The following is an 18,811-nucleotide window of genomic DNA, read 5'->3' as shown; positions in this document are numbered from 1 at the left end:
GCTCGCTCCATCTCCCTCCCTCTCGCTCCATCTCCCTCCCTCTCGCTCCATCTCCCTCCCTCTCGCTCCATCTCCCTCCCTCTCGCTCCATCTCCCTCCCGCTCGCTCCATCTCCCTCCCTCTCGCTCCATCTCCCTCTTGCTCCATCTCCCTCTCTATCGCTCGCTCCATCTCCCTCTCGCTCCATCTCCCTCTCGCTCCATCTCCCTCTCGCTCCATCTCCCTCTCGCTCCATCTCCCTCTCTATCGCTCGCTCCATCTCCCTCTCTATCGCTCGCTCCATCTCCCTCTCGCTCCATCTCCCTCTCGCTCCATCTCCCTCTCGCTCCATCTCCCTCTCGCTCCATCTCCCTCTCGCTCCATCTCCCTCTCGCTCCATCTCCCTCTCGCTCCATCTCCCTCTCGCTCCATCTCCCTCTCGCTCCATCTCCCTCTCGCTCCATCTCCCTCTCGCTCCATCTCCCTCTCGCTCCATCTCCCTCTCGCTCCATCTCCCTCTCGCTCCATCTCCCTCTCGCTCCATCTCGCTCGCTCGCTCCATCTCCCTCTCGCTCCATCTCCCTCTCTATCGCTCGCTCCATCTCCCTCTCGCCCCATCTCCCTCTCGCCCCATCTCCCTCTCGCCCCATCTCCCTCTCGCTCCATCTCCCTCTCGCTCCATCTCCCTCTCGCTCCATCTCCCTCTCGCTCCATCTCCCTCTCGCTCCATCTCCCTCTCGCTCCATCTCCCTCTCGCTCCATCTCCCTCTCGCTCCATCTCCCTCTCGCTCCATCTCCCTCTCTATCGCTCGCTCCATCTCCCGCTCGCTCCATCTCCCTCTCGCTCCATCTCCCTCTCGCTCCATCTCCCTCTCGCTCCATCTCCCTCTCGCTCCATCTCCCTCTCGCTCCATCTCCCTCTCGCTCCATCTCCCTCTCGCTCCATCTCCCGCTCGCTCCATCTCGCTCTCGCTCCATCTCCCATCTCTCGCTCGCTCGCTCCATCTCCCTCTCGCTCCATCTCCCTCTCGCTCGCTCGCTCCATCTCCCTCTCGCTCCATCTCCCTCTCGCTCGCTCGCTCCATCTCCCTCTCGCTCCATCTCCCTCTCGCTCCATCTCCCTCTCGCTCGCTCGCTCCATCTCCCTCTCGCTCCATCTCCCTCTCTATCGCTCGCTCCATCTCCCTCTCTATCGCTCGCTCCATCTCCCTCTCTATCGCTCGCTCCATCTCCCTCTCTATCGCTCGCTCCATCTCCCTCTCTATCGCTCGCTCCATCTCCCTCTTGCTCCATCTCCCTCTCTATCGCTCGCTCCATCTCCCTCTTGCTCCATCTCCCTCTTGCTCCATCTCCCTCTTGCTCCATCTCCCTCTTGCTCCATCTCCCTCTTGCTCCATCTCCCTCTTGCTCCATCTCCCTCTTGCTCCATCTCCCTCTTGCTCCATCTCCCTCTCGCTCCATCTCCCTCTCGCTCCATCTCCCTCTCTATCGCTCGCTCCATCTCCCTCTCGCTCCATCTCCCTCTCGCTCCATCTCCCTCTCGCTCCATCTCCCTCTCGCTCCATCTCCCTCTCGCTCCATCTCTCTATCGCTCCATCTCCCTCTCTATCGCTCCATCTCCCTCTCTATCGCTCCATCTCCCTCTCTATCGCTCGCTCCATCTCCCACTCGCTCCATCTCCCTCTCGCTCCATCTCCCTCTCGCTCCATCTCCCTCTCGCTCCATCTCCCTCTCGCTCCATCTCCCTCTCGCTCCATCTCCCTCTCGCTCCATCTCCCTCTCGCTCGCTCCATCTCCCTCCCTCTCGCTCGCTCGCTCCATCTCCCTCCCTCTCGCTCGCTCGCTCCATCTCCCTCCCTCTCGCTCGCTCGCTCCATCTCCCTCCCTCCCGCTCGCTCGCTCCATCTCCCTCCCTCCCTCTCGCTCGCTCCATCTCCCTCCCTCTCGCTCGCTCGCTCCATCTCCCTCCCTCTCGCTCGCTCGCTCCATCTCCCTCCCTCCCTCTCGCTCGCTCGCTCGCTCCATCTCCCTCCCTCTCGCTCGCTCGCTCCATCTCCCTCCCTCCCTCTCGCTCGCTCGCTCCATCTCCCTCCCTCTCGCTCGCTCGCTCCATCTCCCTCCCTCTCGCTCGCTCGCTCCATCTCCCTCCCTCTCGCTCGCTCGCTCCATCTCCCTCCCTCTCGCTCGCTCGCTCCATCTCCCTCCCTCTCGCTCGCTCGCTCCATCTCCCTCCCACTCGCTCGCTCGCTCCATCTCCCTCCCTCTCGCTCGCTCGCTCCATCTCCCTCCCTCTCGCTCGCTCGCTCCATCTCCCTCCCTCTCGCTCGCTCGCTCCATCTCCCATCTCCCTATCGCTCGCTCGCTCCATCTCCCATCTCCCTATCGCTCGCTCGCTCCATCTCCCATCTCCCTATCGCTCGCTCGCTCCATCTCCCATCTCCCTATCGCTCGCTCGCTCCATCTCCCATCTCCCTATCGCTCGCTCGCTCCATCTCTCTCTCGCTCGCTCGCCATCTCTCTCTCGCTCGCTCGCCATCTCTCTCTCGCTCGCTCGCCATCTCTCTCTCGCTCGCTCGCCATCTCTCTCTCGCTCGCTCGCCATCTCTCTCTCGCTCGCTCGCCATCTCCCTCTCGCTCGCTCCATCTCCCTATCGCTCCATCTCCCTCTCGCTCGCTCCATCTCCCTATCGCTCGCTCGCCATCTCCCTCCCTCTCGCTCGCTCCATCTCCCTCCCTCCCTCTCGCTCGCTCCATCTCCCTCCCTCTCGCTCGCTCGCTCCATCTCCCTCCCTCTCGCTCGCTCGCTCCATCTCCCTCCCTCTCGCTCGCTCGCTCCATCTCCCTCCCTCTCGCTCGCTATCTCCCTCTCTCCCTCTCGCTCGCTCGCTCCATCTCCCTCCCTCCCTCTCGCTCGCTCGCTCCATCTCCCTCCCTCTCGCTCGCTCGCTCCATCTCCCTCCCTCTCGCTCGCTCGCTCCATCTCCCTCCCTCTCGCTCGCTCGCTCCATCTCCCTCCCTCTCGCTCGCTCGCTCCATCTCCCTCCCTCTCGCTCGCTCGCTCCATCTCCCTCCCTCTCGCTCGCTCGCTCCATCTCCCATCTCCCTATCGCTCGCTCGCTCCATCTCCCATCTCCCTATCGCTCGCTCGCTCCATCTCCCATCTCCCTATCGCTCGCTCGCTCCATCTCCCTATCGCTCGCTCGCCATCTCTCGCTCGCTCGCCATCTCTCGCTCGCTCGCCATCTCTCTCTCGCTCGCTCGCCATCTCTCTCTCGCTCGCTCGCCATCTCTCTCTCGCTCGCTCGCCATCTCTCTCTCGCTCGCTCGCCATCTCCCTCGCTCGCTCGCCATCTCCCTCTCGCTCGCTCCATCTCCCTATCGCTCCATCTCCCTCTCGCTCGCTCCATCTCCCTATCGCTCGCTCGCCATCTCCCTCCCTCTCGCTCGCTCCATCTCCCTCCCTCTCGCTCGCTCCACCTCCCTCCCTCTCGCTCCATCTCCCTCTCGCTCCATCTCCCTCTCGCTCCATCTCCCTCTCGCTCCATCTCCCTCTCGCTCCATCTCCCTCTCGCTCCATCTCCCTCTCGCTCCATCTCCCTCCCTCTCGCTCCATCTCCCTCTCGCTCCATCTCCCTCCCTCTCGCTCCATCTCCCTCCCTCTCGCTCCATCTCCCTCCCTCTCGCTCCATCTCCCTCCCTCTCGCTCCATCTCCCTCCCTCTCGCTCCATCTCCCTCCCTCTCGCTCCATCTCCCTCCCTCTCGCTCCATCTCCCTCCCTCTCGCTCCATCTCCCTCCCTCTCGCTCCATCTCCCTCCCTCTCGCTCCATCTCCCTCCCTCTCGCTCCATCTCCCTCCCTCTCGCTCCATCTCCCTCCCTCTCGCTCCATCTCCCTCCCTCTCGCTCCATCTCCCTCCCTCTCGCTCCATCTCCCTCCCTCTCGCTCCATCTCCCTCCCTCTCGCTCCATCTCCCTCCCTCTCGCTCCATCTCCCTCCCTCTCGCTCCATCTCCCTCCCTCTCGCTCCATCTCCCTCCCTCTCGCTCCATCTCCCTCCCTCTCGCTCCATCTCCCTCCCTCTCGCTCCATCTCCCTCCCTCTCGCTCCATCTCCCTCCCGCTCGCTCCATCTCCCTCCCGCTCGCTCCATCTCCCTCCCTTTCGCTCGCTCCATCTCCCTCCCGCTCGCTCCATCTCCCTCCCTTTCGCTCGCTCCATCTCCCTCCCTTTCGCTCGCTCCATCTCCCTCCCTTTCGCTCGCTCCATCTCCCTCCCTTTCGCTCGCTCCATCTCCCTCCCTTTCGCTCGCTCCATCTCCCTCCCTTTCGCTCGCTCCATCTCCCTCCCTTTCGCTCGCTCCATCTCCCTCCCTTTCGCTCGCTCCATCTCCCTCCCTTTCGCTCGCTCCATCTCCCTCCCTTTCGCTCGCTCCATCTCCCTCCCTTTCGCTCGCTCCATCTCCCTCCCTTTCGCTCGCTCCATCTCCCTCCCTTTCGCTCGCTCCATCTCCCTCCCTTTCGCTCGCTCCATCTCCCTCCCTTTCGCTCGCTCCATCTCCCTCCCTTTCGCTCGCTCCATCTCCCTCCCTTTCGCTCGCTCCATCTCCCTCTTGCTCCATCTCCCTCTCTATCGCTCGCTCCATCTCCCTCTCTATCGCTCGCTCCATCTCCCTCTCGCTCCATCTCCCTCTCGCTCCATCTCCCTCTCTATCGCTCGCTCCATCTCCCTCTCTATCGCTCGCTCCATCTCCCTCTCGCTCCATCTCCCTCTCGCTCCATCTCCCTCTCGCTCCATCTCCCTCTCGCTCCATCTCCCTCTCGCTCCATCTCCCTCTCGCTCCATCTCCCTCTCGCTCCATCTCCCTCTCGCTCCATCTCCCTCTCGCTCCATCTCCCTCTCGCTCCATCTCCCTCTCGCTCCATCTCGCTCGCTCGCTCCATCTCCCTCTCGCTCCATCTCCCTCTCGCCCCATCTCCCTCTCGCCCCATCTCCCTCTCGCTCCATCTCCCTCTCGCTCCATCTCCCTCTCGCTCCATCTCCCTCTCGCTCCATCTCCCTCTCGCTCCATCTCCCTCTCGCTCCATCTCCCTCTCGCTCCATCTCCCTCTCGCTCCATCTCCCTCTCGCTCCATCTCCCTCTCTATCGCTCGCTCCATCTCCCGCTCGCTCCATCTCCCTCTCGCTCCATCTCCCTCTCGCTCCATCTCCCTCTCGCTCCATCTCCCTCTCGCTCCATCTCCCTCTCGCTCCATCTCCCTCTCGCTCCATCTCCCTCTCGCTCCATCTCCCTCTCGCTCCATCTCCCTCTCGCTCCATCTCCCGCTCGCTCCATCTCGCTCTCGCTCCATCTCCCTCTCGCTCGCTCGCTCCATCTCCCTCTCGCTCCATCTCCCTCTCGCTCGCTCCATCTCCCTCTCGCTCCATCTCCCTCTCGCTCGCTCGCTCCATCTCCCTCTCGCTCCATCTCCCTCTCGCTCCATCTCCCTCTCGCTCGCTCGCTCCATCTCCCTCTCGCTCCATCTCCCTCTCTATCGCTCGCTCCATCTCCCTCTCTATCGCTCGCTCCATCTCCCTCTCTATCTCTCGCTCCATCTCCCTCTCTCTCGCTCTCTCCATCTCCCTCTCTATCGCTCGCTCCATCTCCCTCTCTATCGCTCGCTCCATCTCCCTCTCTATCGCTCGCTCCATCTCCCTCTTGCTCCATCTCCCTCTCTATCGCTCGCTCCATCTCCCTCTTGCTCCATCTCCCTCTTGCTCCATCTCCCTCTTGCTCCATCTCCCTCTTGCTCCATCTCCCTCTTGCTCCATCTCCCTCTTGCTCCATCTCCCTCTCGCTCCATCTCCCTCTCGCTCCATCTCCCTCTCTATCGCTCGCTCCATCTCCCTCTCGCTCCATCTCCCTCTCGCTCCATCTCCCTCTCGCTCCATCTCCCTCTCGCTCCATCTCCCTCTCGCTCCATCTCCCTCTCGCTCCATCTCTCTATCGCTCCATCTCCCTCTCTATCGCTCCATCTCCCTCTCTATCGCTCCATCTCCCTCTCTATCGCTCGCTCCATCTCCCACTCGCTCCATCTCCCTCTCGCTCCATCTCCCTCTCGCTCCATCTCCCTCTCGCTCCATCTCCCTCTCGCTCCATCTCCCTCTCGCTCCATCTCCCTCTCGCTCCATCTCCCTCTCGCTCGCTCCATCTCGCTCTCGCTCCATCTCCCTCTCGCTCGCTCCATCTCGCTCTCGCTCCCTCTCGCTCGCTCGCTCCATCTCCCTCTCGCTCCATCTCCCTCTCGCTCGCTCGCTCCATCTCCCTCTCGCTCCATCTCCCTCTCGCTCGCTCGCTCGCTCCATCTCCCTCTCGCTCCATCTCCCTCTCGCTCGCTCGCTCGCTCCATCTCCCTCTCTATCGCTCGCTCCATCTCCCTCTCTATCGCTCGCCCCATCTCCCTCTCTATCGCTCGCCCCATCTCCCTCTCTATCGCTCGCCCCATCTCCCTCTCTATCGCTCGCCCCATCTCCCTCTCTATCGCTCGCCCCATCTCCCTCTCTATCGCTCGCCCCATCTCCCTCTCTATCGCTCGCTCCATCTCCCTCTCTATCGCTCGCTCCATCTCCCTCTTGCTCCATCTCCCTCTCTATCGCTCGCTCCATCTCCCTCTTGCTCCATCTCCCTCTTGCTCCATCTCCCTCTTGCTCCATCTCCCTCTTGCTCCATCTCCCTCTCGCTCCATCTCCCTCTCGCTCCATCTCCCTCTCGCTCCATCTCCCTCTCGCTCCATCTCCCTCTCTATCGCTCGCTCCCTCTCCCTCTCGCTCCATCTCCCTCTCGCTCCATCTCCCTCTCGCTCCATCTCCCTCTCGCTCCATCTCCCTCTCGCTCCATCTCCCTCTCGCTCCATCTCCCTCTCGCTCCATCTCCCTCTCGCTCCATCTCCCTCTCGCTCCATCTCCCTCTCGCTCCATCTCCCTCTCGCTCCATCTCCCTCTCGCTCCATCTCCCGCTCGCTCCATCTCCCGCTCGCTCCATCTCCCGCTCGCTCCATCTCTCTATCGCTCGCTCCATCTCCCTCTCGCTCCATCTCTCTATCTCTCGCTCCATCTCCCTCTCGCTCCATCTCCCTCTCGCTCCATCTCCCTCTCGCTCCATCTCCCTCTCGCTCCATCTCCCTCTCGCTCCATCTCCCTCTCGCTCCATCTCCCTCTCGCTCCATCTCCCTCTCGCTCCATCTCCCTCTCGCTCCATCTCCCTCTCGCTCCATCTCCCTCTCGCTCCATCTCCCTCTCTATCGCTCGCTCCATCTCCCTCTCTATCGCTCTCTCCATCTCCCTCTCTATCGCTCTCTCCATCTCCCTCTCTATCGCTCGCCCCATCTCCCTCTCTATCGCTCGCTCCATCTCCCTCTCTATCGCTCGCTCCATCTCCCTCTCTATCGCTCGCTCCATCTCCCTCTTGCTCCATCTCCCTCTCTATCGCTCGCTCCATCTCCCTCTTGCTCCATCTCCCTCTTGCTCCATCTCCCTCTTGCTCCATCTCCCTCTTGCTCCATCTCCCTCTTGCTCCATCTCCCTCTTGCTCCATCTCCCTCTTGCTCCATCTCCCTCTCGCTCCATCTCCCTCTCGCTCCATCTCCCTCTCGCTCCATCTCCCTCTCGCTCCATCTCCCTCTCGCTCCATCTCCCTCTCTATCGCTCGCTCCATCTCCCTCTCGCTCCATCTCCCTCTCGCTCCATCTCCCTCTCGCTCCATCTCCCTCTCGCTCCATCTCCCTCTCGCTCCATCTCCCTCTCGCTCCATCTCCCTCTCGCTCCATCTCCCGCTCGCTCCATCTCCCGCTCGCTCCATCTCCCGCTCGCTCCATCTCCCGCTCGCTCCATCTCCCGCTCGCTCCATCTCCCGCTCGCTCCATCTCCCGCTCGCTCCATCTCCCTCTCGCTCCATCTCCCTCTCGCTCCATCTCCCTCTCGCTCCATCTCCCTCTCGCTCCATCTCCCTCTCGCTCCATCTCCCTCTCGCTCCATCTCCCTCTCGCTCCATCTCCCTCTCGCTCCATCTCCCTCTCGCTCCATCTCCCTCTCGCTCCATCTCCCTCTCGCTCCATCTCCCTCTCGCTCCATCTCCCTCTCGCTCCATCTCCCTCTCGCTCCATCTCCCTCTCGCTCCATCTCCCTCTCGCTCCATCTCCCTCTCGCTCCATCTCCCTCTCGCTCCATCTCCCTCTCGCTCCATCTCCCTCTCGCTCCATCTCCCTCTCGCTCCATCTCCCTCTCGCTCCATCTCCCTCTCGCTCCATCTCCCTCTCGCTCCATCTCCCTCTCGCTCCATCTCCCTCTCGCTCCATCTCCCTCTCGCTCCATCTCCCTCTCTATCGCTCGCTCCATCTCCCTCTCTATCGCTCGCTCCATCTCCCTCTCTATCGCTCGCTCCATCTCCCTCTCGCTCCATCTCCCTCTCGCTCCATCTCCCTCTCGCTCGCTCGCTCGCTCCATCTCCCTCTCGCTCCATCTCCCTCTCGCTCGCTCGCTCGCTCCATCTCCCTCTCTATCGCTCGCTCCATCTCCCTCTCTATCGCTCGCCCCATCTCCCTCTCTATCGCTCGCCCCATCTCCCTCTCTATCGCTCGCCCCATCTCCCTCTCTATCGCTCGCCCCATCTCCCTCTCTATCGCTCGCCCCATCTCCCTCTCTATCGCTCGCCCCATCTCCCTCTCTATCGCTCGCTCCATCTCCCTCTCTATCGCTCGCTCCATCTCCCTCTTGCTCCATCTCCCTCTCTATCGCTCGCTCCATCTCCCTCTTGCTCCATCTCCCTCTTGCTCCATCTCCCTCTTGCTCCATCTCCCTCTTGCTCCATCTCCCTCTCGCTCCATCTCCCTCTCGCTCCATCTCCCTCTCTATCGCTCGCTCCCTCTCCCTCTCGCTCCATCTCCCTCTCGCTCCATCTCCCTCTCGCTCCATCTCCCTCTCGCTCCATCTCCCTCTCGCTCCATCTCCCTCTCGCTCCATCTCCCTCTCGCTCCATCTCCCTCTCGCTCCATCTCCCTCTCGCTCCATCTCCCTCTCGCTCCATCTCCCTCTCGCTCCATCTCCCTCTCGCTCCATCTCCCTCTCGCTCCATCTCCCTCTCGCTCCATCTCCCTCTCGCTCCATCTCCCTCTCGCTCCATCTCCCTCTCGCTCCATCTCCCTCTCGCTCCATCTCCCTCTCGCTCCATCTCCCTCTCGCTCCATCTCCCTCTCGCTCCATCTCCCTCTCGCTCCATCTCCCGCTCGCTCCATCTCCCGCTCGCTCCATCTCCCGCTCGCTCCATCTCCCGCTCGCTCCATCTCCCGCTCGCTCCATCTCCCGCTCGCTCCATCTCCCGCTCGCTCCATCTCCCGCTCGCTCCATCTCTCTATCGCTCGCTCCATCTCTCTATCGCTCGCTCCATCTCCCTCTCGCTCCATCTCCCTCTCGCTCCATCTCCCTCTCGCTCCATCTCCCTCTCGCTCCATCTCCCTCTCGCTCCATCTCCCTCTCGCTCCATCTCCCTCTCGCTCCATCTCCCTCTCGCTCCATCTCCCTCTCGCTCCATCTCCCTCTCGCTCCATCTCCCTCTCGCTCCATCTCCCTCTCGCTCCATCTCCCTCTCGCTCCATCTCCCTCTCGCTCCATCTCCCTCTCTATCGCTCGCTCCATCTCCCTCTCTATCGCTCGCCCCATCTCCCTCTCTATCGCTCGCTCCATCTCCCTCTCTATCGCTCGCTCCATCTCCCTCTCGCTCCATCTCCCTCTCGCTCCATCTCCCTCTCGCTCCATCTCCCTCTCGCTCCATCTCCCTCTCGCTCCATCTCCCTCTCTATCGCTCGCTCCATCTCCCTCTCTATCGCTCGCTCCATCTCCCTCTCTATCGCTCGCTCGCTCCATCTCCCTCTCGCTCGCTCGCTCGCTCCATCTCCCTATCGCTCGCTCCCTCCATCTCCCTATCGCTCGCTCCCTCCATCTCCCTATCGCTCGCTCCCTCCATCTCCCTCTCGCTCGCTCCCTCCATCTCCCTCTCGCTCGCTCTCTCCCTCTCGCTCGCTCCCTCCATCTCCCTCTCGCTCGCTCGCTCCCTCCCTCCCTCTCGCTCGCTCGCTCGCTCCCTCCCTCCCTCCCTCCCTCTCGCTCGCTCGCTCGCTCGCTCCCTCCCTCCCTCTCGCTCGCTCGCTCGCTCCCTCCCTCCCTCTCGCTCGCTCGCTCGCTCCCTCCCTCTCGCTCGCTCGCTCGCTCGCTCCCTCCCTCTCGCTCTCCCCCTCTCGCTCTCCCCCTCTCGCTCGCTCTCGCTCGCCCGCCCTTCCTCCCTCTTGCCCGCCCTCCCTCCCTCTTGCCCCATGTGCAGGCTTTAAAAGGAAAGCATTGCAACAACAAAGGCGTCCATGTAAATCAGATTTTACCTACATCAAGTGTTTGTCAACGTAAGTGCATGTTAACTTTGCAGATGAAATCAATTCCTCTGTGCCCATAGGAGAGTAGATAAGGTATGTGAACGAGATAATCCAGATCTCACAAGGCATACTTTATTATGGATAACCCTCAGACTCCATAACCTTTGATTGTGAAGTGAATGAGGGTGAAATAAGCCGGTGTATTTTGTACTGCCTTTTCCTCGCAGGATGACAAGAGGCTGGAGGAAGATGACCCAATGAGCAAAAGACGAAGAAAGGGTAACTACTTAGAGGAGGTGTGTTTAGCAACAAGTATATCTCTATCACGAGTATGGCTTTAGATGGCACAATTTTAGTGTTGTTAAAGGGACTGCTCATTCATTTGGCCCTTATATCTCCATGGCTGGTTATGTCTCCAGTTGTCCTGTCAGAGTGCCCCCCCTGCAGATGAGGGTGGAGAGCAGAGTAAGGTGCGCTCCATGGCCACCCAGCTGCTGGCCAAGATTGAGGAGAATGCGGCGCCTGGCGGTGCCCTGCGCAATAAGGTGAGCAACTGTACTCTGACCAGAAGGGTCAACGGTATCGTCCCTGTACGCTGTGCTGTGTAGAGACGGTGACAAATATCCCAGTAATGCAGGTAACGTGCATGGTTGCATACTGACTATACTCAATGTGCTCAGTGCTTATGGTTACTGTAAGACTCTTCAGTTCTAGACTCTCTATGTTGGCCCAACATACTACCGTTAAGACTGAATGTTCATGTTGTCCTTACGTTTCTTCTGATGGCTATCTGGTTTTAGAATCTTTACCACTGTACGAGTGCTTGCCTGCAGTCTTCAAATGTTTATGAAATTATATTTTTTATTTAGGAGGAGGTTGTGCATTTTAAAACATGATACAGAAGAGAATACAGTGTGATTTGCCTGTGAAACCCCTGGAAAGGACTGAGTGGCTGTTAGCAGGGCATCTGTTCAAATATTCTAACTAAATGCCTTGAAACATCTGATTATGGTGTTGAATGCCATGGAACACATGCAGTGCAGTGCAATGGATGACTGCAGTGCAATGGATGACTGCAGTCTGTGGTTTTGAATGGTAGAACAGAAACCAATCATTCTGTACTGCTTTCTCTGATTTGTCCTATTCCTTCTGCTCTGTCCTGCTCCTCTTTTCCTTCCTGCATTCTCTGTCAGTCTGATTGGGACTCTGATTCAAGCCTTCCTTCATCTCCTTCTCTGGATATGATGGAAAGCCCCCTCCCCCTCCTGTGCCCCAAGTGGCAGGAACAGTCAAATCACACAAGCTGACCCAGGAATGGTCAGCTACTGCGTTATAAACCCAATAATGTTGTTTAAAAATCCCCAACCCCCTAACCTATAGCCTACGATAACAAAATAATCAATGGTTAAAAATCACCATAGTCTAGCACAAGAGTCTTTGAAAATACACCCTTTTTACACCACTCACTGTAGACATTGATGACCATGGAGGTTCGCCCTCTACTGGCTAGAGGTCAATTCTTCTTTACACATTGCCTTGTGTGTCCGTCTGCTTTCAGCCTTCTATCTATATGCGACTCTTAGAAAAGCCTGCAGCCGTGGCACAACCCACTCCCCTTCACATTCCAACATGGTCCTGGAGTCCTTCACAGGAGGATCAAACACAGGCCTCTCCGCGCACAGAGTTTGTGCAGCAGAGAGTGTGGATTCCACGCACCGAAACCCCAGACGATGTAGATTACCCAGAAGACCCCTCTCCTGACCCCACAGGGATGAGACGGCGCCTAGAGAAGCTGGGGGACAAGATGAACCAGGTGACCATGAGCCCATGGTCTATCTGTCTGGACACAGCATGTCAGCTCCATTCACAGCCATACACTCACAGTAAAACAATGCTTGTGTGGGTAATGGATTGAAGCCCATTCAACATGGTAAATCCAATTCTGCCTTAGCCACAAAAGACAAGCAGACTGCGCAACACGCCAACAAAAACACCAATGTTCAAAAGATACAAAATTGCTAAATGGTATTTTATACCTCACATCATCAACTTAACTGTGGATTATAATTGCTGTTCAGTATTTATTGTTTTTACTCATCCATTTCCATTTGATTTTCACTAGTTTTTTTTCCTTTACCCTTTTGCTGTTCTTCAGAAAAAAGTGCAAACCTTAACGACTAGGGAGTTTAACAGAAAGAGTATAAAGGAGAGGGCTGTGCTCCTGCGTTCTATGTTCCCTGGGTCCGAGACTCCTCAAGTGAAAGAGTATAAGGTGAAAGTGTTGTGCCGCCCCTCGCCTGCCTGCTTGTCTAACCTCGTCTAAGGAAATGAGGCACAGTCATTTTTGTGTCCTTGGACACGAGTTCTGTTTGGAATAATAAAATGTCACCAGTCAAACCTACTCACATTTACTGAGAGTAGCAACAGCTTGATAATCCATTTTAAGTCCATTTAGTGGCAGAGATTGTTTTCTTGCACAATGTTTTGTTTCCATGGTGTTGCAGTTCTGAGAATTTCAGGTCAGGTGACCTCCCTCTGCATGATGATCGTGGTCTGTGAAGATACTAATGAGTGAATGTTCATATCTTCACTAGAAAAGATAAAGGTTGAGCTGTTGACATTTTCTCTGACTTCTATTAAGTATCAAGGTGGGATGTGAAGGGTTAGATGTCTTGGAGATTTCTCAAATTTCTCAAGTCTTTTTCTACCAACTGATCTATCTACCTCTGCTCAAGAGCCCTCTGTCTCTAAAAGCACTTCAATCCACCCTGTCCCTGAACCCTCTGCTCTTTCCTACTTCCCTTCTCCCAACATCTCCTGTGCACTATGACAAGGTAACGATGGCTACCGCTAGCAGCTCCTTGTTGTGCTCCTCAGTGCCCATGCAAAACTTAAAATATCAGCTCACTAGGACTGTGTTTGTTGGTTTTAGTGCAATGGAAGTGCTGCATCAGGTAGACCCATTAAAAAGCCAATCAATCTGAGTTATTTTTTAAAATTTAAGTAAGCAAGTCCGTTAAGAACAATTCTTATTTACAATTATGGCCTACCGGGGAACAGTGGGTTAACTGCCTTGTTCAGGGGCAGAACAACATATTTTTTGGTTACTGGCCCAAGGCTCTAACCACTAGGCTACCTGCCACCCCAGAATGAAGCTTATGAAGCTGACCTGTTTAAAAGTCCACCAAACCGGTATCAGTAAACTTCTTCTCTCTGCAGTTGAAATGTAAGAATAGAAGAGACTGTCAGCTCACACTGACCATGTTTTATTTTGCTTTTAGTGCAATGGGAATGCTGAGACTAGACTAATTTGACCTGAGGGTTATCAAGCTAAACCCTTAGCCTGCCCAACGGGTATCAGTAAAAATGTGAAATGAAAGAATAGACAAAAGATTCTTTGAGTGTGAAGTCTATTAAATCAACTCACTCTTTTCTGTGTTCTTATTGGTTTTAGTGCAATGAGAGTGCTGCACCAAGTAGAATGATTCACAAAAAAAATGTTCGATCTGAACGCTGTCCAGCTGAGCCCTCTCAGCCTGCCAAACAGGTAGCAGTAACAATTTCACTGTCTGCATGATTTCTGCTTCTCTGTTGTCTGATTGGAATGTCTGAGTAGAAATGCATTTCTCTACTTTCCTTGATCTATCCTTTCTTGATCCTTTCTCTTCCTCCTTTTGTCTGTCTCTATGCTGCTCCCTCCCTCGACCGCTGACTGGGCTCTGTTAGCGGACAGTTGGGAAGGTATCGTCTCGCATAGGTGCTAGGGCTGAAACTCTAGCCATCCTCTATGAAACTGACCACAGGCCTAATGCCTCGCCGGTAAGCACAGTGTGACTAACGATTGTGTTTGTGCCAACACAGCCCAATGGGAAAAAACATCACAAGACACACACAAACAAAATAAGGCTCTATATCTATTACCAGCCCAAGGCCTCTAATACCAACTTCAGGAGTGTTGGTAGCCATCTACACAACAACAAAGTCATGCCTACTGCTTCTGGATACTACATCTGTTACTAGTAGAAAATAGGGACTGTGTACTGTCAAGCATTCTGACCTGAATCTTGTGGTGAATTCTCCAGACATGAGCCATGGTGTTTTGTGTAAAGGCCTCCAGGGGCCACTGCGATGGGAACTCTATGCACTCACGTGGGTGTCTGTTCACACAGGGTTTTGCCCCACTTCAGGTCTTCAAGTCTAGAGCGGTAAACAGCATTTTGCCACATTATGCAGGAAAAGCAAAATGCAAGCAAGTGCAGAGCCTTGCCAAGCTACCGTATTTGACTAGTTTTCTGCTATGGTACAGAGAATTATTGATTTCATCATCATCTCTCACTGCTGGGAAAATTCCCTTACACCTCAGGAATTAAGTTCCCATTTCATGAAATATTATTCCGTTTTTGCCTTCAAAATACCAGGGACCATTGAAAGGTATGACTTATTCCTCATGGCCTTATTACTAATTTGGTTAGGTTATATTGTACTTGGTGTTACTCTTCAGTCTGGATGGTTCTCAGAGGCCTCCCGAGTGGCGCAACAGTCTAAGGCACTGCATCTCAGTGCTAGAGGTGTCACTACAGACCCTGGTTAGATTCCATGCTGAATCACAACCGGCCGTGATTGGGAGTCCCATAGGGCGGAGCACAATTTGCCCAGCGTCATCCAGGTTAGGGTTTGGCCGGGGTGGGCCGTCACTCTAGATAAGAATTTGTTCTTAATGGACTTGCTTAGTTTAATAAAGGTTAAATAAATAACTAAAATGATGAAATCCTCACTTGTCCTATCTCACTGCCTGCCTTAACATGTAACCCTAATGTGGATGTTAACTTATTAGGTGCTCATACCACCACCTAATACTGTACACTGCTAGAAGAAATGGTGCTATATAGAACCAAAAATGTTTCAATGGCTCACTTTTATATGGCTCTCAACCGCAAAGCTCCCTAATTTTTAGCAGTAGACGACTACGCTAACAGCTTGCCTATTCTGTTCTCTCCATATCCCTAACCTGCTGCTGTTGCCTGTGCTGTCTCCTGACAGTGTGTTGGAAGGAAGGAGTTTCCTCAGAACCTGGGAGGCAGTGACATGTGTCACTTCTGCTCCAAGCGTGTGTACGTGATGGAGCGTCTCAGCGCTGAGGGCTACTTCTTCCACAGGGAGTGTTTCCGCTGTGACGTCTGCAGCTCCACACTACGCCTGGGCGGACATGCCTACAACTCCAAACAGGGTATGATCCTGACACACCAATATACCAACCTCTTTTTCCACCTGGGGGCAGAAGCCGTTTGTCAATTTATTTGATATTTAGTGACAACAGGCATGTGTTTTAGTATGTGATTTGATGTTTGTTTTACAGGCAAGTTTTATTGCAAGCTTCACTATTCTCAGCGCCGACCCAGGCTTCAAAGTTCAAGCAAGTTCCAGAGGAGAACGGTAAAACAGCTTTCAGTAACTTGGGAATTATGATGTTATTTGTGATATTTTTTACATTTTATTTGTGTGTTTAGTCACCACTTAGTCTGATATTTAAATGTTATGTTGTGCCTATCACACACAGAAGGACCAGGGACATCTGACCTCTTCGCCGGACGGTAGTGACCCCAACTCAACCACGGGCAGCCTGCAGAGCCAGCCGCCAGGTACCCTGTGTTCCTTCCTTAGGAGAAGCCTGCGCTGGCCGCTGCACGCTGGCCAATCAGTGTGTGGAACGCCCCACCGGCTGGCCTGCTGGGTGCATGGGGCAGTCAGTCAGGCGGGGCACCATCTCAGGGATCGCTCAGAGGACTACGGCTTCCTGTACGAGCTGCTGAGTCTGGGCCTGCCCCTACTGAGCATGCTGCACGAGCTCCTGGGCCAGATTTACATGGAGGCTGAGCAGCCTGAGCCCCAGCCCCAAGGCCCACTGCCCTGGGCCCAGTAGCGTCTAGGACTCAGGGCCAGCTAGAGATGCAGTGCCTGGTGCCTCATGGACTTAATGCTGTACTGTACTCTATGTGACGCAAGTGCCTGAGCTACAGTCTGCACAATGTCAAATGCTTTATGCAGATTCTAAAATGATCAATTTCAAGTCTTCTATTCTTTATTTAATTTTATGACAAACAAACTTCATGTTCGTGAAAGTGTTATACCAAGTGTGATGCATGGTCCTTAAAGGGATACTTTGGGGTTTTGGCAATGAAGCCCTTTATCCACTTCCCCGTAGACAGATTAACTTTTGGATACCGTTTTTATGTCTCCTTCCAATATGAAGGAAGTTTGAGGTAGTTTTGCGAGCCAATGCTCCACTAGCATTAGCACAATGACTGGAAGCCTATGAAATCATGCTAGCAGTTATCATAGACTTCCAGTCATTGTGCTAGTTAGCAACTTCCTTCAAACTACAGAGACATAAAAATGGTATCCATGAGTTATTCTGACTCTGGGGAAATTTGAAAAAGGGCCAAAATCCTTAAGTATCCCTTTAACATTGGAAAACTTCATGCATCCTTTCAATTTCTTAATCTTTTATTTCAGTATTCCCAAGCTTATTTTTGGGTAAAATTATTTAATTTTTTTGTAATCCAAAAAGGATCCACTAAAAGCACTTGACTTGACTTGTCGGGACTGCTAAGGTTGTGTGTAGTGCCTGGTGTGCTTGTGTTTTGTGGAGTCTGTTGGACGGAGTCCTGCTTGTTTTTGAACTGCACTGCTATATTGCTCCTGTGAGGCGTGTAATGGAGATGGCAAACAGTATTTTTTTTTTTTGCATCTCACTAGCTTTTTTTCTAAGATGATTCCGGATGTAATTTTATTGCTATATTTTTGTTTTAGAATCTTTTTTCACACTATTATTTGGTAGATTTTTCTAATGCAGTTTAATGGGACACATTTTGATTTTAGTTGAATCTGATTTAAACTCTCATTGTTGTAAAAGATGAGAAGTCTGTAAACACAGAGGATCCTCATGTTTATCTCTGGCACCAGGTAATGTAGCAAATTCTTCCAAAGAAAGAGTGTCTTTCTTTGAAATATTTAGGTATAGTTCTTTGCTTTTGTGCTGCTTGGATCACAAGACTTGGATTTGACGCACATTTTTGCACATATTCTAATATGCAAATGATCCCAGGAATGTTTGTTCTGAAGTGTTCTGAATCAATAGCTTGGTCTGGTAGTACAGTTATGACTGGTTTTTCAAAAGGATTGCTAAGTGTTGCAACAAAGCTTTTATTTTATTTGTGATTCTTAATATTTTTAGGTCATGGTTTCCCTTCCATATTTCTCACATTTAATTTCTCCATTCTTTCATTCTTATGTTTCAAATTCCATTACTGCAACCTATGATTGGTATCTTAAATAAATCTCACGGTGCGCGCACACACACACACACACACCAATCATTGTCACAGGCTGAATCGTTATGGCAGGAAGGTGATGTCCTACTTGGGTCTCATGATCAATATTGTTGCTTTGCCTTCGCTGCCTCCGTTGCTCTTTGTGACCACTCATTAACCATTCATGTTGAGAACGCAGCATGGGTCCTGTGTATGGCAACAGGTTCATTCCATTAGACACACATTTGTTCAATAATTGAGTATGTTTCAAAAGCCTTCCATTCTTCCAAGCTAACCCACTGAGACTTGCTGTTCTTCCTGACCTCTCTAACGCACAACGTGTTGAAGGTCTGAGTTTTTGGCATGCAGTTTCTTCAAGTCTTTTTGTCTGCCCCATCTGATAATAACCTCCATTTCCACGTCTATGTCCCCCTGTGATTCTCTGTTGCAGAAGGCGCTTATCATTCAGAAACCTTCTCAAGGACTCTCATGTTCCTCCTAACACAAAGCTGAGCTCATTGCTAATTTATTTTACCTTTATTTAACTAGGCAAGTCAGTTAAGAACAAAATCTTATTTTCAATGATGGCCTAGGAACATAACTGCCTTGTACAGGGCAGAACGACAGATTTGTACCTTGTCAGCTGGGGGATTTGAACTTGCAACCTTTCGGTTACTAGCCCAATGCTCTACCCACTAGGCTACCCTGCCGCCCTCATGACAAGATCCTAGTTTTTTGGGGGCACAATTCTGCAAGTTTGCTCCAGAATATTTTGTTGTACATTTTAGTTGTTTATAAGATTTAATTTGCTATCTTGTATTTTTTCACAGTGAATAAACTGTTTTGATTAATTTATGCTATTTAAAGCTGTAAGTATAAATAAATGTATTTGATTACATAAGTAACTTGCTTCCTCCCTTAATTTTTAAAAACAAATTAGCCAAATTTACCAACTTTTTTATTGATTTTTCAAATTAACAGCAGAATTAACAACTGAAATTTTCAATTTTGCAAAAAAAAAAACTTTTTTTTGACCCGCACCCTCACATTAATAACCCCGTCACAAGCATATCCTCTGTTTACATAAAATGTGTTTGCTGATTGGCACATTCCCACGCACTTAACCACA

At 53.9% G+C, this 18,811-nt stretch overlaps 1 protein-coding gene across 3 annotated transcripts in view; it reads left to right on the top strand.

Moving 5' to 3' along the window:
* LOC139374564 (microtubule associated monooxygenase, calponin and LIM domain containing 2b) overlaps positions 1-18,811 on the top strand; it is a 95,917-nt gene that overhangs the window by 51,723 nt on the left and 25,383 nt on the right. For 2 of the 3 annotated variants that reach the window (XM_071115578.1, XM_071115569.1), the window contains exons 15-19: positions 10,600-10,668; positions 10,792-10,917; positions 15,413-15,599; positions 15,729-15,805; positions 15,930-16,011. In XM_071115578.1, the coding sequence (XP_070971679.1) occupies positions 10,600-10,668; positions 10,792-10,917; positions 15,413-15,599; positions 15,729-15,805; positions 15,930-16,011 (541 nt within the window). Of the gene's footprint in view, positions 1-10,599; positions 10,669-10,791; positions 10,918-13,826; positions 13,920-14,098; positions 14,192-15,412; positions 15,600-15,728; positions 15,806-15,929; positions 16,012-18,811 lie in introns of all 3 variants that reach the window. The other variant, XM_071115562.1, reaches the window with a different exon arrangement.

Source organism: Oncorhynchus clarkii, chromosome 2 (genome assembly GCF_045791955.1).
Source record: "Oncorhynchus clarkii lewisi isolate Uvic-CL-2024 chromosome 2, UVic_Ocla_1.0, whole genome shotgun sequence".
Classification (NCBI taxonomy): Eukaryota; Metazoa; Chordata; class Actinopteri; order Salmoniformes; family Salmonidae; genus Oncorhynchus; species Oncorhynchus clarkii.
Note: the sequence above shows the minus strand (reverse complement) of the source record. Positions and strands in the feature narration are given on the sequence as shown.